The sequence below is a fragment of the Galeopterus variegatus genome, unplaced genomic scaffold (genome assembly GCF_000696425.1).
Source record: "Galeopterus variegatus unplaced genomic scaffold, G_variegatus-3.0.2 Scaffold4384, whole genome shotgun sequence".
Classification (NCBI taxonomy): Eukaryota; Metazoa; Chordata; class Mammalia; order Dermoptera; family Cynocephalidae; genus Galeopterus; species Galeopterus variegatus.
Window position 1 is genome coordinate 65,371 of NW_007730495.1, and position 23,621 is coordinate 88,991.

Consider the following 23,621-nt stretch of genomic DNA (forward strand, 5'->3'; position numbering starts at 1 on the left):
CCCCCAAATAGGCTACATTCCTGATTTCCAATGCCCTCCCTGTTACTCTCATGTGTCAAGTTTCTACTCATTCTCTTAAAACCAAGTTTAGTAAAATTTTTCCTTATTAACCCTAGAAAGTGAGTTACACCCTCCCTGGAGCCCCAGGGGCTTTGTGCAGAGCCGCTGATCATGAGACATCATTTTGTATTAGATTGTTTACACATCTGTCTTTCCCACTATGCTGCAGGCTCTTTAGGGCTAGGAAGTTTTCTTCACCCTTAAACTCCATTAAACCCCAGCAGCTAGCATGGCTCCAAGCACACTGCTGATGCTCAACAAATCCAAAAAAAGGAAGGAGAAAAGGAGGAAAGGAGGAGAGGAAGTTTTATCTCACTCTCCTGCCCTGACATAATGACTCTGGGTCCGAGGAAGGGATCATGGAGGACGGTGTGGACAAGGGGCACTCCCTGGAGAAGCAGCAGGCATACACTTGAACCCTTAGCTGCCCAGCACACACACAAGCCTTCTTCCTTCCCACAAAAGACAAAAAAATGTCTTTTTTTTAAACATAAGCCATAGATACCCACATACAAATTTAATCGCGTACCCCTTCTCCAGAGGAAACCACACAGAGACTTATCCAGCTGCTGTAGCCACAAGTGATGTCATGACGCCGTTGTTCCCTGAGTGCAGGAGCTTTGGGATGTGTCTGTCTTAGACAGTCTGCCACTTTGAGACCAAATTTAATTGCCAGTCCAACCATCTCTAAAGTACAATGATGGGGGTGGGGAGCAGATAAGGGAAGAGAGGACAACTTTGTTCCTAAGTTACAATTCCTATTTTAAAAGGAAAAAATAATAGTGTCAGGAGAGTGCTGGAATTATTTGCTTCCCAGCAGCGAAAAAAATGCAGATGGAGGCACTCTTCTTGCTTTTGCAACTAGCCTTGAGGTCACAGTATTTGTGATTCTTCTCCCCCATTACCCATGCCATGTTTCCCTTGCTTTTGACCAGTGTCTTGGCTGCTGTCTAGTTTAGCAAACCCCATTTCCCAGCCCTTATCTTTCTCTATAAACTAATGTAAGTTGTTTAGTTTTATAATTTTCTTTGTAAAAAAAAACCTTTAACCACTGAATATCAATTCAGACTACAATTTTTATTTACCAGTTGGATGGCAATTACATTGGAGTCCACTCAAATGAATGTATCAAAGAAATGAACCCACGAAAATATTTTGTTTGTGGATAGCAGGAGTTAAATGAAAGCTTAATGTTCTTTATCAGTAAATGGCCCTCCAACTTCTGAAATGGAAAAGGGGACTCAAGAGCCTATTGAAGAAAGCTGTCCACTTGCAGATAGAGAAAGCTGACCTATTCTAGGAACACATCAGAACACGTGCACTTTCCAGGATAATTCATCACTTCTTCCAAGGAAAGAGTAATAAGTCTCAGTAAGTAAAATAGATCCTTCTTCCTTCAATAAAGAGACCCTTTAACCATAACAATCATCAGTTATTTCTATCAGTTGTCAGACCAGAGAGATTTTGAGAAGCGTTACTTATCTCAACAGAAGAAATAAAAATTGCTAGTGGGGCAAACCAGAAAAAGAGAATGTGTCTTTGAACTGATTTTAAAAGAGCAAAACGTGATTTCAGGAAAAAGCATGTTTGGGACACTAGAACATCTTCTCCTTCTCTGGCCAGTCTAAGCAATTTCGTTCTGACCAGCTAACACCGAAGGCACGTGTGAGGACAACTGGGCAGCACATTATTTTTCAAAAGGAAAAAACATTCTGAGTCAGCATCTGGTAAACTCTAGGAAGGAGAAAACTCACTGAAAAAAGCTTTCCTGTGAAACATGTAATAAGAAACAGGATGACTTTTGACTTTAACTAAAGTTGGCCTCTCATTTTCCAGTGGCATGCATAAGTGGAGAACAAAGTCTATTTGAATTCTAAGAGGAGTCACTTTTCTACGGAAAAAGAGACTTCACATAAAGTAATTTCAATTTGGATCCACAAAATCTAAGATTAAACTCTTCCAAGGACAGAACACAGTCATATGAATCTCGCCTCATGACAAGAGAGTGATCTTTCGTGCCAGTACCATTTGTGCAATAGATGTGTCCAGTCTTCCCAACAGCATGGCTGGAGTGTGTAAGTTGGAAAGGTCCAACCACGACCGAAGCATATCCAGCTTTGACAAAATGAGACAGGACTTCCTCCATAGGGTGGCTAGATTTACACGAAGTGCCTTTGAGAAAGCATGTCCCCCACCACCATTACACACATACCCAGGAGGTTCACATTGTTGTTTTAATGTGAATGCTTTGCTCTTGGGTTTGATAAAGTGGTCAACAAAATTTTATTTTGTAGGATCTGGTCATTTCAAGTCATTTCAATTTATGACCAATTTATGACCTACTAGATTTTCAATTTATGATTTACTATGTGTCAAGTTTCATTTAAATTGTTTATTTAGAGAATTAATATCTACAATTCCAAGCTGAACTAGGAAGGCTTCTTTCAGTGACTAGGGCATGGTGAACATGAATATATGAACTTATTCCAAGATGGCGCTCAGGTACCAGGTTAGCAAGTGATTACACACTTGTAAAGTGATCTTCTAAAGCTAACATTTAGTGAATATTTACTCTGTGATAGACACTATTCCCAGTGCTTTCCAGGTATTATCTTGTTTCTTTCTCTCAACAACTCTCTACAGTAGATGAGAAAATTGAAGTTTAGAGACACTAAGTGATTGTTCAAAATCCCATAGCTCCTAGTAAGTAATGGGGGCCAGAGCTCATGCTCTTAACCATTACATATTTCTCCCCTTTGGGTCTAGAAATGAGAGTAGCTTCTGTTTACCACGACATATTAGCATTTTAGTGCTTTCAGATATACATTCACTTTGTTTACATACTCCTTGAGGTTATTAACCTCTTTCTAGAGGTTAAATGTTATGTCTACTTTGCTATCAATTTGTAAGGCCTTCCTCGCATTGCTAGAGTTGAAGTGACCAAAATTAATGGCAAAATTAATAGTTCAGATACCCTCTTGTTATATTAAAATCATGTTAACTCTGAGGACACACGTAGCTGCCCTAAATTGAGAACATCAGGGTGTTGGTAGTAACAACACCATCACTGCCACCACCACCAATCACCACTGTTGTCAACAGCAGCTACCATTGACTGAGCATCATTTACATGCCAGGAACCATGACTATTTGTTTTACATACATTACCTTTAACCTTCACAGTAAGCTAACAAAACAAATTATCATCTTCATTTTAGAGCTAGAGAAAGCTAAGCTCAGATAGGTTATGAAAGAAGATCTGGATTCTAGATCGATTTCTCAAAGAACTTAGTATAAAGTTCATTCTTATCATTAGTAGGCGGACCTCTAGAAGGCATGTTAAAAATAAATTTTAAAAATGAAGATCAGTGTCTGATCTATAATTGGCACCTCTGCAGCAATTTGGGGTTATTCCTTGACTTGGTTAGAATAGATCCCCCACACAGCAGCAAGCTATTGTGGAAAATAGCTAAACTGCGCCAACACAAAATTCCTTGTACCTATTATTTTGTCATTCTCTAACCTTGATTTCATGACGGCATCAATCAAAAACATATGTTAAATGGGCATGTAACCTTTATTTGCAATATAAAATCTTCCCTAGAATCCCAGAATCTCAGGTTTGGCCATACATTACAGGTCATTCTGGCTGATCAGTTTTCCTTCTCCCATTTGGCTTGGTTTTATGTTATTTATGGGGAGAGAGAACTGAGACAATTTGTAATAAAAGCATAGACATAATGAGATTAAATAATTTGTGTTAAACTGTTTTAAAAAATGCAGAAAGTTGTCCACGTTAGTGTTTGACTACACAGAGAACAAACCCTCTGTGCACGTGCCCAGTCGCACCACAAGAAGTCATTCAGAACAATTTTAACACTTAGTTTTGATGTAATTCTATACTTACAGAAAATTGCAAGAATAGTTTAAAGAACTACTGTTTATTCTTTACCCAGATTTACCAATTACAATATTTTGCTCGATTTACTTATCATTTGTTCTTTTTTTCTAAACCACTGAAGAGCACTTTTTTGATATCTTGTCTCTTTATCCATAAATATTTTGGAGTTTATTTCCTTTCTTAGGGCTTTCAGGGTAATAAACTTTTTTTTAACCAAAACACAAAATTAACATAAAAACCATCAGAAAAAAAAATTTAAATGTTAACGATAAAAAAAAATACTCTGCCTTTACGGATAAGGGTATGAAAAATACTTTTCCCTTATTCCCCACAAAAGAGGAATTTTTTGGCCTGTTTTGTTTTCTGTGATATTCCTAGACCTTGCTATAGTATCTAGCACGCAGCAGGTGCTCAATAAATACCTGTTAATTTCTTAATGTGATGGTGTGATACTACAGTGACCCCACTTCTAAAAGTATTTCTAAAATAACATGAAGGCAACAACAGCAAAATATTCAGTCATTTCTTTATTACCTATAATTTGTAATTTATGAGTTAGAAAAGGAGGGAAAAGCTTCAGATGCAAAGGACTTTTCAGAAATTGACTTTTTAAGATGAGACAAAACACATTACAACCTAATCAACTGTGGCTTTCTTGGTCCCCTCAGGGCCACCACGCGGAGCGGCACTCTCCTCACAGGTATCTGTTTCTGATGTACTCTCGGTACACAGCGGTGTCCTCTTTTCCTGGGGGCTGCATGATACCTTGACTGGCCTGGATGTGCGCTTGGAAGATCTCTGTAGATTTTTTGTCTACTCTTGGGGGCTGAACTTCATAGATGTTGTCTTGCGTGAAAGCCGAGATGGGTGCTCTAAAATAGATGAAAGAAGAGAGGGCTGCTTTAAAGAAAACAAAATGAAGGACCACAGGGAGCTGTGGTTAAGCTGTGGTCTCAAAAGCCTTTGATAACTGCTGACCTTGAGCTGGTGGGTTTATTATTAATAAGTAGCTGGAGTGACCACCCCAGTTCCCTTGAGGCTGGCTTCCACCTCTGCCTGGAGGACAGGGCTGACCAGCACCTGCGTGGAAAGCCTTCCCTGGTGTACAGGCAGAGGGCCACTTCCTCTGTTCCCAAAGCCCATGTGCTCTGCTGTCTGTGCACCCATCTGTCCCCCTCACATGACTGGGAGCAACCCTAGGTGGGGGATATACAGACTTTTTGTTCCTTTTCCTTGGCACATGGTAGTCATTTGATGGTGTTTTAAGGAAGATTTAGTAGGAATCAATGAAGTAGGGGATACTAATAATTCCTACTTCATAGGGTTGTTGACAGGAGTAAATGAGTCTATATGTGTAAAGTGCTCCCTTAGCACAGTGTCTGGCATAGTGCCTCTAAGTGCTCAGTAAGTGTGAAGTATTATTAAAAATTGCAAGTGCAGAATTCCTTACCTGTGATTCTGAAATCCTTAAAGCTTCAACAACCAGAAGTTATTTTGCCGGAAAATCTGACATAACTGAAACTTATTTTGTGGTACGTTCTAATAAATTGACAATAATCATCTCACTTCATGTGACTATCAATGTGTCTAATTATTGGACAGGGCATCAGACTGGTATGTTATTGTAAGGCGTATGTAGCATCTTGCTATGCTATCCCTAATTCTGGCATACTACCCCCAATTCTGAATTCTGTAACTAATTTGGCCTCAGGCTTTTGGATAAGAAATTGTGGATCTGTAATAGGCAGCTTCCCTTCTTTCTGGGGGGAAAAACACCCAAGAATCTCTTTATTCAAAAATATACCTCCATTCCACCCTGCCCCCATACAGCCTGCCACAGTCTTGAAATTTCCATCCACCCCTTGGGAAGGCACTATCTCTAGAAAGGCCTTGTCAAAATGCAGCTCAGTCTCTGACATCCTTAGCTGGGAGCAGGCCCTTAAAGGATGACTCAACCAACAAAGGTGTGATGTAGAGTATATGTGTGTGTAGAGTGTGCATGCACACGTGTGTGCCCAGGAAGGTCAAGAAGAGGCCACTGATGGAGAGGATGGCAAACTAAAAAGACATAGTGAGGGACTGGGGACACAATGACTCCACCACTTGGCCCAGAGCTTGCCCTGTGAGGACAGGGGTGGTTTTCCACACCAGAGCACTCAAGATAACACAGAGAGAGGAAATTTGGAGAATCTATTCTGCTGGGCTGGGACCTCAGCCTTGCTCATGTGCATCGGATCAGAAAGGCATCCTGGATTCCCAACTGTTTGGTTAGCTGGGAGCCCTGGAGTTGGGGAGGATTCCCTGAAAAGCAGAACTGGACCTCAGACCCAACTGGGTCTGTACTGGGAATACCAACATTTCGCTGGACACTAGGAAGCGCAGTGACGTACAAAGGAAGATAAAAGTTGTAAACCGCCCCCCAAAATGGCTCTATCTTCGTAGGACGTGCTTTAGTTAAATGCGGGTCTTTCTTACTTCCCCAGAAAACAGTTGAGGGAGCTCACTGTACTTTGCCTTTATCTAAAACACTAACACATTCCGAACTGGCTGGAGACTCTACATTAAACTTCATTAAAATAAAATAGAACCGGAGGTGGCCAGGGGAGCAGGCTGCCCAGTCTGTATATAAGGCCCTTCAAAGGCTCAGCAAAAGGAATCTCAAATCTTTACAGCAGACTGGATCTTTAAAGATTTTGAGAGGAGAGGAGTAGGTGACATTTTGGTTATGGAGAGAACATGACGACAGCAAAACCCTTATTGTGTGTGTTCCTCAAACACTTATCCACGTTCAACGTGTCAGGGAGCCATGTCAATGACGGGACACAAGAAAGGGACTGCAATCTGACAAAAATTGAGGACTTTATGCTTATGCCAACATCAGTAACACAACAAAATTGTTTATAGATCAAATTATGCAATGATCTTACAGATCTCAAAGAAATTTATTCATTTGTAATGTTTAAGGCTGCTAAACTCTGTCTTTCATAGACCCATTTGTCATCAGATCCCCTAGATGAAAAAACAGTGTGTATGGATGTGTGTGCACACACACATGCTATGCATATAGATAGGATATTTACATATATATTTATGCTTTATATTAACCAATATACTATATATGCATATTTAGTCATTAAACACAATGCTGAGGAAAGGGCTATGTATGTATTTCAACCATCCCCACCAAGTGATGTACTTCAAATGAGTCCATGTGAACTTTTACAATATCCATTCTATTGTACAGATATTAGAACAAAAGTATAGCTGATGAGCATTTGAGGTACTGGAGCTGATAAATCCAGATAATGTATTATAACATTTACTATTTCTTGGATAGAGCTGGGACATTTTGCCCTTGAAATCTGACTTTTTTTTTAATGCTGTTATATAGAAAAGATCAATACAACCAATTCACATGAAAGCCTTTTAGGCTATTACAAGGTTCTTTGAACAAAGTTTTCCATTACAATGCCATTATATCACTGTCATGCGTACATTAATATAAAAAATAACACTTACCCAATATTTATCATGGAAAAGCTACTGTGTTTCAGATCTATCAATGCTTTCACCTTTTTATTGTAAAATAAAACACAGAAAACCACACAAAACAAATACATACAATTACTATAAGGTGAAAACCACCCAGGTCAAGAAACAGCAATTTTGGCAGCCATCCCAGGAGCCCCTTCCATGTGGCCCATCCCGATGAGAACCCCCTCCCTCCTCTCGTAAGTAGCCATTACCCTGACTTCTACTAGCAATCACTTCTTCATACTTATAAAAAAAAAGTCTTTTCATTCAAATGTGCATCCCTAGACTCTACAGTTTAGTTTTGCCCATTTACAGTGTGTAATATGCCTTTTAATCTACAGATTCTCTCTCATTTCTTTTCCTAACAATTTATCTGTTGAAGATTCCAGGTTGCAGAGTTTCCCTCAGTCTGCATTTTGCTATTTGAACATTCATGATGCCGTTCAAAGTGTTCCTCTGCCCTTTATATTTCCTGCAGGTCAGTAGTTGGATTAAGAGGCTTGGTGAGACTCTGCTTCAATTGCTTTGGCAAGACTATAGAGCTGGTGGTGTGTTGTTTCATCAGGAGGGCCACGGTATCTGGTTGTTTATCTTTTTTGATGTTAACAGCCATTGAGGCTCAATGCCTAAATCCATTAATTCACTGGGGATTGTCAAATGATAATTATCTTATTTCTTTTTCCTTTATTTGTTGTAATAAAAAAGATGCTTTTTCTCATCTCTTATTTGGTTACCAAGCGGTACAGTTCATAGGATTCAAAGAATCATATGCTTGATTTCTTCCTTTTTTTGCCAGTTTTCCAGATAATGAAATGGTTTCCTACTACCCTTCTAAAGAGACCAGATTTTAAAAAACATATCATCACAAACTCATGGCTTTTAAGCACACTTGATAAGTTTCATTCTGCTGAAATTACTGGGTTTTTTTGAAGTTCAAATTGTCCTATCTTTGTCTAGTGGGAGCTCTTCAGTTCACTCCTAAGTCCTCTTGATATGACCCTAGTAATCTGATAGTTTTCTTACTATCTGGACTGACAAGAAGTTCCAGGTTCATTCTGAACATTTACTGACACAGACGTGGAATCCACCACTTCTCTCAGAAGCTCCGATTCCTATTAGCTGAGAACTGATATTACATGTATGTGCGTGTATATGTAAATGTGTGTGTGTTCCATGCTGAGGAGAACGCTGTTTCTCAAGGACAAAGAGGATGACAGAATTAGAACAGCCCATGATTATTTATTTGCTTTATCTTATATTAGGCACACAATGGCCTCAGAATACAATACTAATGCTACCACCATCAATATGGTTAGTGAAAACAGACTTTATTTTTGTATATACTCTTCCCATTATCTGCCTAATTTCTTCAGTTGTACTATATCCACATTTGACATATGGCCATAACATACCCTTTTAAGCCATAGCCAAAATAAGCCCTTCTGACCGTCATTTTAGTTCTAGAAGTAACTACACATTTAGTGTCTCTCATATCATCAGCCATAGCCAAAATAAGCCCTTCTGACCGTCATTTTAGTTCTAGAAGTAACTACACATTTATTATCCACACTGGTCTTTATGTCAGTGTCTCTCATATCATTATGACTGTCTAAAGGTCATTCTTCACAAGGAGGGCTCGTGGGAACAATATTCCCTGAGTTCTTCCATATTGATAACAAAATCATTTCTCCTTTTATACTTAAAAGCTTTGGAAATAATATTCTAGGCCCACATTTTCTTTCCTCAAGGTTCTTAAATATATTTCTCTACTTTTTTCTGGCATAAAGTGTTGCATCCAGAAATTCTTATGACAATTGAATTTTCTTTCCCTTAAAAGTCACTTGCTGTTTTTGTCTAGACGTCTAAAGGATTTTTTTCCTTTAAAGTCCACTTAACTTTTTATACTATATCTTGGTGTTGGTCATTCTGGGTCAATATTCTCAGGTATGTGGTGTGCTCTTTCAATATGCAGTTTTAAATAGTTTATTTCAGAAAAGTTCGGTGGGTTTTTTTTTTACTGCATTACTATTTTTAGTATTTTTTCTGTTCTCTTGCTATTTCTTCTTCAGGTTTCCTATCATCCATGTTAAATCTTCTTTCACTATCATCAATATTTGACACTTTCTCTTAAATTCTTTTTGTCTTTCTTCATTTCTTTTTGAACTTGAAGATTTTGTATTTCAGCTAATTTTGAAATAGTATTTTCAGTTCTGACCTCTAATTGATTTGTCTTTCTAGCATGCATTCATCGTCTGTAGGATGTTATTCTGCTGTGTTCTTTGATTCTTCTGATAACTTTATATAGGATTAGAATATCTATTTTTAAAAGTATATTTTTCACCCATCCCCCAAGCTGAGCCCTAAATCTGACATATTGTTGCCTGCACAGCTGCAGCTTTCCCTGCGGTTGAGGTAGGTATGGCCACACTCCCTCTTCTCATCCAGGGCTGTCCTCAGAGAAGCTCTTTTCCATTCAACTCCCACTTCTACTCTGGCAGGGTTTGCTCTCCTCAGAGACAGCTGCATGTATACTGCAGACATCCAGATGTGACAGCTACCTTATCACCCTTTCTGAATGAGAGTTTTTATTTTTCTTTGCCACCATGGTATATTGGGAGCAGATCAGTAGTCTTTCTGTTTAAGGTCACCAGATTACAAGAAGCCTCATCTAAACTTGATGAGGACAGCTGCATATACCCAGAAACCCTGGACTTTTAAAAAAGTTCTACTATAGCAAATAGAGTATCAACAATAACTGGGTAGCTAGAGGGACAGACTGTGACAGATAACGTAGATCAGATCCCTCAATAACCACTTGCACTCCCTTTCTAGTGTGCAGAGGCTGAGAAACAAAAGATAATGTCTCAGACTCCACTGCAACTTGGGTTCAAAATGTGATTTAGGGTCTACCTTCCATTTGTTTTCACATGATGCTCTGATTTGGAACTGAGTCATGTGGAAAGAAAAAGGATGAAGTGTCCATTTTGCAGACTGTGGCAAAGGTGACACGTTCTTGAGTTGGCCACTGCAGTGATGGCTTTTTGAATAGAGCTGATGTGGCTGGTTTTGCAGCCAGCAGCTGCTGTGATAGCTTCCTGATCAAGGCAGATGCAGCAGCTACTCGGATGGTTTGCCATATGGTTTGGGGAGTCATTCCTGGAAGCTTGAATCTGTTTCTTCAGCTCTTCAGTGATTCTGAAAGCCCCTAAAATCCTATCATAAATCACTTTCTGTTTAATCTGCCTATAGTGGATTATGCTTTCTGCAGCTGAACCCTGACCAACACAGCCAGACAATGGGAAAAGCATATCCAGCTCCAGCTGGTTATTTTAATCGGGAGCAGACACTCAGGCTCCTAAGTGACTCCTGTTCTTAGATGGTGTTGGCAGGGAGGGGATATTTCCAGCAGCTGAGCATATGTATGTTCGCTCTCCAAGGAGAGAAATGAACAGTATACCACAGCCACATATATGAGTGTCAATGGTGGTACTTTTTATGATTTAGCCACAGACATTAATAGTTTTTACTGGTCCTAGTATGGCAGTGATCCTCTTTTTACATTCTCAGGACTGTAAAATAAAGATGCCATTTGTATTTTTTAAAAGAACTTTTGTTTTTAGAGAAAGCACCATGATTTTCTGCCCTAAAACATGTAAAATGCTTAGAATTTAGGACGCAATTTATAAATCTATGGTTTTCCTCCCATTTGTAAACATATTATCTTAGTATAGAAAGAAAGGCAGTTTTTCTCTGTTTCAGCTGTGTTTATTATTACAAATATTGTTGGCTGCATTGTTTGTAGGCTCTAACTTGAACATTTCAACTGTTGTTTAATGAGAGAGTGCTTGGATTTGAGCCAGGGCAACAGGGGACGGGTTATCCTGCACAGCACTGGGTCTGTTCTGAGAGGACTTTTCTGCCAATAAAGGATATAACAGCTGTTCTCCAAGGGCAAAGAATGTAACTGCTCCTCCCAGAGTGATCCTTTCTCTCTGCCTGTATGCAGGGCCAGACCTTTCTCAGGGCAACTGGTCATCTATCGGATATTTACACATTCTGTCCTCACATTTTCTGGAACGGAAACAGCCACTAGGTTGCAGTAATGGCCATGTGTCTTATCTCTCACATGGTGGTGATGACACACTACTTATATTCTTCATGTCCCTCTGATAGCCCCACCTTTTCCTGGTTATTTATAAAGCGCTTCCATCGAGTTTGTCGTGTCATGTCATTACATCTCTTGTAAACTGCAACTTTTTTCTAATAAATTTTTACTTTAGAGCCACTTTAGATTTACAGAATTACTGGGTAAAGTACAGAGAGTTCCCACATACCCTACACCCAATTTCCTGTATTATTAACATCTCCCATTAATATGCTACGTTTGTTGTAATTAACAAACTGACATTGATACATTATTATTAGCTAAAGTCCAAACTTAGTTTCTATTTAACGTCCTTTTTTCTGTTCCAGGATGCCAGCCAGCATACATTACATTTCATTTTCATATATCCTTAGGCTCCTCTTGGCAATGACAGGTTCTCAGACTTTACCACATCCTTTGAGATTTCCTTCACTTTATTAACAATAAGAATCAGAGAAAACTGTCTTTTGGAAGAAGTTATGAGTAGGATTGTGAGCCTTCAAAACAACACCTAACTGTCCCCAGTTTTGAGAAAGACACTCATGTGGCTTCCTCTCTGTCAATGCTAGTCTGTGATCGAGTGTTACGTGCTCTGCCCAGTGGATATTCAGACAGCTGCTGAGGAAATTCCTGTGAAGAGCCAACGGAGCAGTTTTCCAACCTGGATGATCGCTACATTCAAATGGAGAATTTCATAAAATATAGATTTCCAGGCCTTAGCCCAGGTGTACTGGATCAGAGTATCGAGCAATAGGGCCTTGAATTCTGTGTTTTGCATCCTTTTTAAAAATAATAATAATGATAATTATGTTTTTAATACAGAAAATTATAAAGAAAACATCGCCCATAATCTGTCAGTATCATTAATATCAATGGGGCTGGCAGTTGGTTCAGTTGGTTAGAGCGTAGTGCTGGTAACACCAAAGTCCAGGGCTCAATCCCTATACTGGCCAGCCACCAAAAAATAAGTAAATAAATAATAAAAGTATAAATGTAGAAAACTTCAAGAGTAGCTGAAAGTCCAAAATGAAAACTGAGGGTTCTCACTAATCTATTTAACCATTTTCTAGGGACACTTTGGTTGCTCCCTGTTTTTATTGTCATTTGGTTTTTGTTTGTTTTGGGAATTATAATTTAATGAGCTTCCTAAGATATTTTAGTATAATCAGAAATTTGGAACCCACTACTACAGAAGATATTAAAATTTAGCTGTGGGGGAACAGAATGTCCCTTTTAGTGCTGATATCCATTATAAAATCATAAAGCCCCACTCTTCCCCTTTCTCTCCTGAACAAGCCAGTGTTAAGGCCATTTGATGAGGCAGAGCAAGGCAGACATGTGCATAGGGAGGCAGCCTGTGACAACCTGGAGGGATGGGGTTGGAGTCCAAGCAGGGTGAGAGGGTGTGTCTGCATAGGAAAGATTCCACATGGGCAGTGGACGCCTGACTGGGGCGAGGTAGGGCGTCCATGTGTACGGGCAGCCAGAGGCGGTATGTTAGAGCCTGAGCAGAGAGAGGCAGGTGTGGATTCCGTGTGGATTCCATGTGGAAAGGTGGCCTGGGGCTCATGGGGATGAAGAGGGTGTCCCTGAGGATGGGTGTCTCCACAATGGGAGTGAGAGCCTGAGTGGAGGGTGCCCATGTCGGGGAAGGAGTGGATTCAGCAGATGCAGCGGTGATGGGAGATTGGTGCCTTGTGGAGGATTAATCAAATAAATATAAAAAGGGTAATGGGAGAGAAGTTTCTCAATGTGGGAGAAGGCAGTTACTCATATGGAAAGGGAGAAGGACAGTATAAACCCTGGATACTCTACAGTTAAAGATATCAGTATGAACTCATAGATTTAAATATATATTTATCCAAATTTTATTTACATTTATAAATATATATTAAACATATACATTTATATTATTTAATCTACAAAATAGATATGTATGTATAAGTAAATGTATGTGTTCTGTGAGTGGGCCTGGGGGTAGTGACCCTCTCATGGCAATAGGTACACCTAGTGCCCAGGTCTTGGCTATAGTACCATTTTCCACTAAAAAGAATCAGGGATCCTTGGAGAAATGACTGATTTCAAGGCTGGGACAGGCAAAGAACATGATGAGCCCAGAACATCTTGTGCCAGAAATCAAGGAAGTGCTCAAAGAATGATAAGGACATGTGAAAGGACACAGGAGCCAGGCTGAAGGGATTCTGGAGAAATTTGGGACAATTTGAACATCAAAGTAAATAATGGCAGTAACAGATTATATCCTGCTGGATAACTAGACAATCAAGGTCTCATAATGAGCAAAATAAATAATTGAAAAATTCCAAGTTTGATGAAGAATGGATATTTACATAGTTTAAAAGTACTTTCCATAAAATATTTCTTAATTAAAGGGCAATGTCACAGAAAAGCTCAGAAGACATCATTTTAATCAAGGAATCAAAATAAACATCATTAGTAATGGGACAAACTGAAATTGTGTGCCAGCTGACAGGATGCAAAGATAAGAACTCACCATCACTTCTGTGATATTCCTGCCTCTATTTGTTATGTACCTTTATTTATTATGTCACAGTTTCTGGGGGTCAGGACTCCAGGAGTGGCTTAGTTTGGTGGTTCTTGTTCAAGGTCTCTCACAAGGTTGCCGTCAACCTGTTGGCTACAGCTACCCTCAACTCAAGGCTTAAGTGGAACTGCAGAATCCATTTCCAAGCACACTCACTTGGCTGACAGGCCTTAATTTCTCATTGGCTGTTGGCTGGATGCTTCAGTTGCTTGTGGGCTTATCTATAAGGCTGCTCATGACATGGAAGCTTCTTTCTCCCAGAACAAGTGATTCAAGAGATCGCTGTTATAAACCTAATCACTTCTGCTGTATGCAGTACAACGTGGGAGGAGATTACATAAGGGTATGAATAACAGGAGATAGTGCCAGTTCGAAGGTTGGCTACCACACTGTCATAACCTGATTCATAACCTGAAGGCAATCATGATGAACTCAAATTGATGGCCATTCTACAAAATAATAATTTTCATTTATGAAAATCAAGAAAGAATGGGAAACTGTTCTAGAATGAAGGAGCCTAAAGAGACATGACAACTAAATGCAATTTGATATTTTGGACTCAATCCTCTTGCAATTAAGGACATTATTGGGATAACTGGCAAAAATTTGAATGGGTTCTGAGGATTAGTCAGTAACAATGTATTGATGTTAACGTCCCGATTTTACTGATTGTACCGTGATTTTGTAGGAGAATATTCTTATTTATAGGAAATACCTACTAAAGCGTTAGGGAGAAACAGGATATCAGGTCTACAACTTATCATCAATTAACTTGGGGAGGCAGAGGTGATGTTCTCTCTTCTGTAGTTGCAACTTTTAGATAAATTTGAGATTATTTCCAAGTTCAAAATGTATATAAATTGTAAAGACTTATGAGAGAAATTGAAAGGTGTAGAAGTTAAACTGTTAGGTAGAATTATATGAAATTACTGCTTTTGTAGGTCAAAAATGTGTGAATATTGGTAATTTCTTATGGTTCAACTTAATACAAGATAATTCCAACAAGCTCATGAACACCAAAGACAATGAAATTCTGGATTTCAATACAAGTGCAAAACAATTCCCAGTGCCCTTTCGAGGATCTCTCTCCTGCAGTTACTCCCTCTTTGTCCAGTGTCCCCAGCATCAGCCTGTCTGCAGACTCCTTTGCATCAGCACACAGAGAATCTGCTGCATTAACTCCTATCTTAGAAACAATCCCTTGAGTTCATATTCCCCTTCGGATAGGATACAGTCCTATTTCTTGCACCCCTTTACAGCAACATTTTTTTGAAAGAATGATTTCTACTCCCCAAGTCCTCTTACTCACTCCCCATTTTTTCCTAAATTCACTCCAAGTGAGCTTGTGAGGCTACCACCCATAGGAACTTGCTCATCAAGGTAATCAATAACCTTCCTGTTGCCTAAACCAATCATCATTTTTCTGTATTCTACACTGCTGCTCACTCCTTCTTTCTTGAAACACTTTCTTCTCTTGGTTAAACAAGACTTCTTGAGTTTCCTCCTGTGTCCATCTTTGCTTATATCCTTACCCCCACAATTCATCCTCCAGAAAGCACCCATAGTCACCTTTTAGAGATGTAAATCAGAACATGTCACTCTTTAGTTAAAACCTTCCAGTAGCTTCCCACTCCATGGTTTCAGAATAACAGCTAAGCTCCTGTGAGAGGTCCTTTGGCACCTGGTCCCTGCCTATGCCTTACTCCATCCCATGGTACATTCCTCCGTGCCTCTTACCCAGCCTTCTCTTTGCCTCTCAAACATGCCAAGCTTGTTCCTGCCTGTGTCTTTTGTGTATGTTTCCTCTGCTTCAAACACTCTTCCCCAGTCATCCCACGGCAGACTCCTCATTCAGGTCTCAGCTCGAACGTTAACTCCTCAGAGAGACCTTCTCTCCAAACCTAATCTAAAACAGTTTCTGCCCCTTACCTGCCCCAATCACTCTCTCCCATTCTCCTGGTTTGTGTTCTTTGGGGCGTTGACCCCAGTATGAAATTGTCTTATTTATGTGGATATTAGTTCAACACCTGTCTGCCTACCCTGAAACTGAAGTGCCCTAGAGGACCTTGTCAGTCTTGCTCTTCACTGTATCTCTAGTGTCCAGACAGTGCCTGATAAATAGTAGGTGCTTAACAAACATTTGGTGAATAAATGAATCATCTACTTTCTCTTTGAAGCTGTTAAAGATCCCAGCTATCTGATGACTCATGACTGTGATAATGATAATTACAGAATACTAAAATGACCTTTATTCCAAATCATCCTGACCAACCTCAAACCAAATGAAGAAACTCTCCACAACACTGCTGTAGAAGGCTATCCAGCCTCTGCTTGAGTATGCTCAGTAAAGGGAGAACTCAAGACTTTCAACAGTAAACTGTTTACACGTCCCTGTTGATAGCTCTAATTGTTGGGAAGATTTTCTCTCCAGTGACCCAAAATCTTCCTTCCTATATGTTACACTTATCGGTCTCCAAAGCAACTCAAAAAGCCCTGTTTCCCCTGACAGTGATTCAAATATTACTTGAAGGAATGATCACATGACTCCTAATTCTCTTCTCTGAGACAGACCCCTCACTGTCTCAACACTTCATGTGACATGAAAAATTAATCAACACTGCACCTGAGAAAGGTCTGCAAAATGTTAGTAGACTGGTTTTTAAAAATAAAACTCTTCTAAGCATCTTATCTGAGAACTACAATGTAAGAGTGTCCTTGGACATTCAGAGAACATGGTCTCATCTCAGGCTGCCTTCCTGTCCTCCCAACAGCCTGCTTCTCTGCATCACTCTCTTCCTGACATGGAGGGAACCAGAACAATCACAGACAGCCAGGCCACAAGCATCTTTCCTGAGACAAAGACTCATCATTTTCAGAACATATTTGTGGCCCTATGTTTTCATTTCTGAATAAATTTTACTTTTTAATGAGAAAAACTATTGTGATGTAACTGTTTGCTAGCGAGTTTTGTGGCAAGGGCTCTTTGTTGAGGCCATTAAACAATTTATTCCATAAATATGCTACAAGTGAGAAAACAGTTGGGAATTTACTCCTCTTTGGGCTTTCAATGGGCATGCAGCGTGGGAGGAAGAACATCTGTTGTTGTTAAACAGGCAACATTTTAGTGCCTATTTGTATCCTTTGGTGCGACTTACACAATTCAGTAAGCACTCAATAAATCTTATTGAATGAAGGAGTGAGCAAGTGAATAAATCAACCAATGAAGCGGAGGATCACAGAACTAGTACTCTAGTCCAAGCCCTTGTTTTACAGACAAGGGAGCCACAACCCAGACAGGCAAGGATGCACACAGTGCCAGAGGTGGGACCAGATCCCAGGACTCCCAATTCTCGGGCTTAGAATTCTTTCCACTGATTCATGCTGCCTCTCTTATTAGGTACCTATGCAAATGAATTTCAAGTTAATTGGATAAGAATGAAGTGTTTTTCTTTTGTTTTTAATAACTAAGTCATTAAGGGTGACTTCCTCATATCCATGTACCCCAGATAATTATCTCAAGACAATCACAGTAAGCCCATGGACTGGCAGTAACATGTTTAAGGGTTGGCATGTGACCCAATCCTGGCCACTGGGGCATGAGGAGAAGCTTGCTGAGCAGGTCTAGGGACTCCTTGCTCCTAAGGAAGAGACACGGAGAATGCACTTCCCTTCTCTCCTGGGCACTACTGTGTCTGGTGGTGGTACCTACAGCTGCAGCCGCATCTTGTCAGAGGATGCGGATGGGGAAGCATAGAGATGGAAAGAGCCTGGGCACTTCATGACGACATGAAGCTCCTGAATCAACCAGCTCTGGAGCCTGCCCCATCTGCAATCTTCCAGTGAAGTAAGATAAATTACCTTATCGTTTAAACCAGTTCAGTTAGACGTTCTGTTATTTGGAGCTAAGAGCATTCTAGGAGATTCAGACCATTTTTTGGATAGAATCCTTTGAAAAGAGAACACTTGCTTCCTTAATTCCTTAAACAAAAAAAAACGTAGAAAATAAATAAACATTTCTTGAACTAGTCAAGGATATCACTCTGCTGGCAAACACTGAGCAAGGCTATAATGTAATAATGCTCTTAGTTGCCTCAGTGCTGCATATTACCATAAATAGTCAAATATTCTATGCCAACAAATTCTCAAACTTTTAGTATTGGGATCCTTTTATACTCTTGAAAATATTACTGAGGACCCCAATAAGCTTTTGGTTTATATGGGTTATATCTCATTTTTACCATATGAAAAATTAAAACAAAAATTTTAAAAAATTAATTTAAAATAATAAACCCAATAAATGTTAACATAAATAACACACTTTAATAAAAAATAACTATTTTCCAAAATAAAAAAAAATTAGTGACAAAGGAAGCAATATGTTACATATTTGCAAATATTTTCTGTATCTGGCAAAAGGATTATATCAAATCTGCTTCTGCTGAATCTGCCATGGTATGTCATTTTGAAGTATATAAAGAAAATTTGGCCTTACAGAGATATGTAGTTAGAAAAGGAAGGAGTATTTTAATAGCCTTCCTGATAACTGTGGATATTTTTCTTTGATACTACAACAAAATTTACATGTTCCTTAAAGGTTAGTTGCAAAAAAATCACATCAATGAACTTTTCATACTCTTATCTTAAAATCCATTGGTCTAACTTGGACTGGAATGAACTCTTTTTAACCACACAATTTTTTAACAGCACGCATTAGTCATTTGGAAAATATTGGTTCACTGAGTTATGAAGATCTCCAAGACAGTAACACATTCCATTACATAAGATCAAACAATCACATTTGTTAAGATTGCTACTGATCTCATTAGAAACTTCAAGTACTGCTCATGGTGGTAAATACAAGTTTTCCAAAATTTTGATTTTCACTTGAAAGATCCAACTTTATCACTGGTAATAAATACTGTCAATTGTTTTCCATGAAGTAACAGGTTTGCTTTGTTAATTTTTGAGAAAGTGTCTGCCAAATAATCAAGTGTGAAGAACTATAGTTTGTCAATCATTATTTCAAGTGGTGTTCCACAAAAGTGAGTGCAGCTCACAACTTAGACAATCACATCTGAAAGACAACTACAGTACGTCGATATTCAACAGAAGTGCTTCACAAGTATATATATTTCCAATTTTGTCACAAAGAATACTAAAAAGACATGTATTCAAGGGTTGATACTTCACATATTTACTGCTTTGTCAAGGACTTAAGCATAATTGGCATTTTTTTTCTTTCTTCACTCTTTCTCTTTTTTGCTGTGAGTATGTAAACAGTGAAGAAAATAACGATCACCAGTATAGTTTGGTGCCACTGCCTTAATATCACACACCCACTGAAAGCGTCTTGGAACCCCCAGGTGTCTGCAGACCACATTTTGAGGACTGCTGCTTTATGCTTTGTATCTTTTCCCTTTTCTTCCTTTGGTGACAGGCTGCTGGCCATTTGCTTGCATGGATATTTACTAGTATCCGTGCTTCCTGTGGGTGCTCCCCACTTTTAGCTGCACCCAACAGGCATATGGGTTAAGTTCCAGCTGCCTGGTTCAAGAGATCATTTCATTGGACTTTGGGTTTGAGTCTCAAAAATATGAATTTGAGTCCTAGCTTTACCACTTAAAAGTTCTGTAACTACTGGGCTTTCTTTTCTTATAAACTCATAGGACTGAATCTGATGATCTCTAAATATCTTCCAGTTCTCAAATTTCATGTCCTCATCTCTCTCTCTCTCTCTCTCTCTCTCTCACACACACACACACACACACACGTGTTAATGGAACATTCTGATAATTCCATCTTGCCCCTCTCCACACAAGTCTGATTGTATATTTGTATCTCTAGAAGTCATTATAGACAGGTTTTGGAGAGAATAAATATGTGAGTAATTCACCAATTGAGTTTCTCATGATAGACTGTTGGGAAATGTATCCAAGGTTCCAGATGTAAAAACAAAAATTAAATTAAAGAATAAAGGCAAACAATAAACTTAAACTTAATAAACAATAAACTAAATTTAATTATATCATCTATATGATTTATAAACAAACTGGTAGCTGATTCTGTTACAGCATGACAAAGTCTAAGAAGAGACTACATTGAACTCTTACTTTGTTGAAACTGTTCAAAACCAAAGCAAAATCTTTGAGCCAATAGGAATAATAATGAACAGAAAAGAGTATGCAACAGAGGGATAAATACTGCATGTGCTCACTCATATGTGGGAGCTAAGAGAGAAAGAAGGAAGGAAAGAAAGACCACAGTAGTGCATTGGTCTTACAGAGGGAGGGAGCATTCCTTGGGCTACAAAGTGGAGTGAGGGGGATGGGGGAGAGGAAGGGAGGTTGGGAGATAATTGGGTGGGGGACATGGGGTACAAAAGTAATTTCTGGTAATGGGTATACTGCCAGTAGGAATCTGGTCCTCACATCATGCGCACAAGGGGTGACAATGAGCTTTGTATCTCACGAATATTCATAAAAAAAAAAAAAAAAAGAAAAAGAGTGTGCAAGACAAAGTTACTGGTCTGAGAAGATTCAAACACAATTTTATTTAGAGTTGCCAAAAAGACATCTAAGGTTCCATTTTTGCTCTTTTTCTATCTGCCAAACATTTACTGATGCTTGTGAGATTATTAGAATGTTTTTCCTAGCTCTATTCTACTATCAAAAATAAAGGTATTTGAGCACACTATTTAATTTACTTTTCTATTTTCAAACCACATGATAAAGGAACTACCAATTTAGCTAGTTATCTTTTGAAATAAGCCTAAAAGAGTTTTATTTTCAAAGTAATACATTACTGTGATGTATAATGCTTTAAAAGCACTAATTGATTTTATTTTGACATTAAATAATGAATTTCTAGCATAATTATAAAAAGTAAAAAAATGGTTAAGAAAGTCAAGAGAGTCTCCATACCTTTTTTCTTCTGGATAAGGACAGGACACATTTTATTCAGACATTTTGGGGGTATTTAGTATTGTGATGACATCGCACATACAGAATAAAAACTGTGACCCTTTAGTAATGGATGTAAGCCATCTTATAAAGAGTGTTTTTGCAAGTTAATAGAAAGTGGGTTTGAGAGGAAAGATTTTTAAGAATGTAAACATTTTCACTCTTTCCAACTGAGATCAAACCACAATAGTTTTTATAAATCAGAATTCTGAGAGTAAGATAAATATAAAAACAAAACAAATCTTCCTTTAGACCTTCATGTATTTGGAAACAACATATGCAGACGAAAATCAGGAAATCATGGTTCTATTCTAGGTGTGTTGATCAAGGGATTTCAAGAGCTAATTACATGTGAGGGGAAGTTCTCTCATCAAGAACTTCAGCAATCTGACAGCAATATTGAAAATCAGAAAATAACAGTTCATTTTAGCCTGTCCTAACTAATGACAGCAATAGTTTGTCAACTGAGAAAATCATGAGATAGATGCCTGCCAAGAATTCTGAGGTGCTACATCTAAAACTGAAAATAGACCACGATAAAATCAAAACTTACAAATATTTATCATTTGTTTTGCCATTTACTTCAATTAATTGACATTTAATTATGAAAACATAATGCAATTGATTTCCATGGTATTATTCTTCAAATGTCTTCATAAGACTGTAAGGAAAATGAGTACTAATATTAGAATATTAAACACGGACAATCACTTATTTAATACTAAAAGACCTGCTGGTAAATTGAGTTTTAAACACAATTAGGACTTAATGGGGTTTGTACTCTTTAAAATCATGTGTAAAATCCCCAAGGGGCTATGTGTCACACTGGACAATAAGCAGTATTTAAATGTAAAACTGAAAGGTGATTTTGGTATTTCAGCCAAAAATTTACCTTAATTGAGAAGATTTCTAGTATAAGCTCAGAGAAGACAAGGGCTGTAAATATATACATCATATCTGGACACTTGTCTTCATTGTGCAAAAGGAGTGGTTGTCAGGAAGCACAAGGCTCAATAATCACTCTGTCTGCCTTAAATCATCCCATCCACCTTCTATAAACAAAACTGATGGTAATATGGTAAACTAACAAAATAGTAAAAGGTTTAACCATTCCAAAATGTGGTTCTTGTATACAGAGCTAAGAAATTCAATGAGTAATACCACTCGGATGGCCATATCAGATATCCAAATCTGCTCCTCTGGGATTAACTTGCTTGCTCATGTACAAAGTAAGACAGTGTTTTATGGGATGAAAATACATTTTAAACCCATAACGAATTCTTCATCTCTGTCAATAATTGAAGGATTTTTTTCCCCTTTAATCTGACATGGATACCTAGAAAATTTAAAAAGCACATTTAATAATCTATTTAACTTGGACTTTTTTAGAGAAAGTTAAGAAATTTAACTTACTCACTTTTTAAATTAAGAGCATAAAAAATCTAATTATTGAATCTCTCTAAAACCTCTTGAGCCTCAAACAGACCATTTTGGATGTCCTATTATTGTCTGAAACTCACCACCTTAGCCCCTGAATTTGCATTTGTCGTGTATGTGCTTTCCTGGCAACTCACCACTATAGTAGTCAACCAAGCTATAAAACTCTTGGCCTCTCAGGTGTCCCTGAAACAAAACCCATTACTAAGTTTTGCCAAACCTTAGAGATTCTACCTTTATAAGATAATCATTTTTCTCTATTTCAACCGCCAATAGCCATAAAACCTTAGAGATTCTACCTTTATAAGATAATCATTTTTCTCTATTTCAACCGCCAATAGCCAACTCCAATCACTTTCTTGTCCTGATGTTTCCAACAGATATGTTGCTTATCTTCCTGCCTCTAATCCATTCTCCATGCTATTTTCAGAGTGGCCTTTCTAAAATGCAAATATAAGCCTATCATCCTCCTGATTAAAACACAGCTTTCAGGATAAGGGTCATACTCTCTCACTTAGCATCTCTTTCTGATACTGTTCCTATGTACCGGTGTCTCTCACCTCCTCACCAACTGTCACCTTGGATTAGATTACTTAGGGGTCTCCAAAAGTGGTGCTTAGGACAGAGCACCCATCTCGAGACCATCTTAAGACTATATACCACAGAAGCCTCTATCATCTGTTCCTGACCCCTCTTATCCTTTTCTAATTATCCCCAACAGAAATTCACACATACTTTCACTTATTCAACAAACATTTATTAAGTGCCTAGATGCTAGGAACAGTGCTAAGATTTTAATTCATATGATTCCAGAAAAGGCACATTCATATAAATCCAGACTGTGACTGTTACAATAAGAAATTCACCTTGCATGGTAAACTGGTACACACATGCATGGTAAACTGTTTCTACTTATGCATAGACACAAAAGTTTCATGAAACGAGACTTACTCATACTATGTGCCATGTACTGGTACTTTATATTGCATTAGGTTCAGTTCAATTTCATTTCATTGTGTGGAG

General features: G+C 38.5%; 1 protein-coding gene across 1 annotated transcript in view; it reads right to left on the reverse strand.

The window, feature by feature from the left end:
- Positions 1-4,470: 4,470 nt before the first annotated feature.
- Positions 4,471-23,621, reverse strand: part of FIG4 (FIG4 homolog, SAC1 lipid phosphatase domain containing (S. cerevisiae)) — a 114,837-nt gene continuing 95,686 nt past the window's right edge. The window contains exon 23 of the mRNA XM_008587415.1: positions 4,471-4,833. Within this exon, the coding sequence (XP_008585637.1) occupies positions 4,656-4,833 (178 nt within the window). The 3' untranslated portion in view covers positions 4,471-4,655. The remainder of the gene's footprint in view (positions 4,834-23,621) is intronic.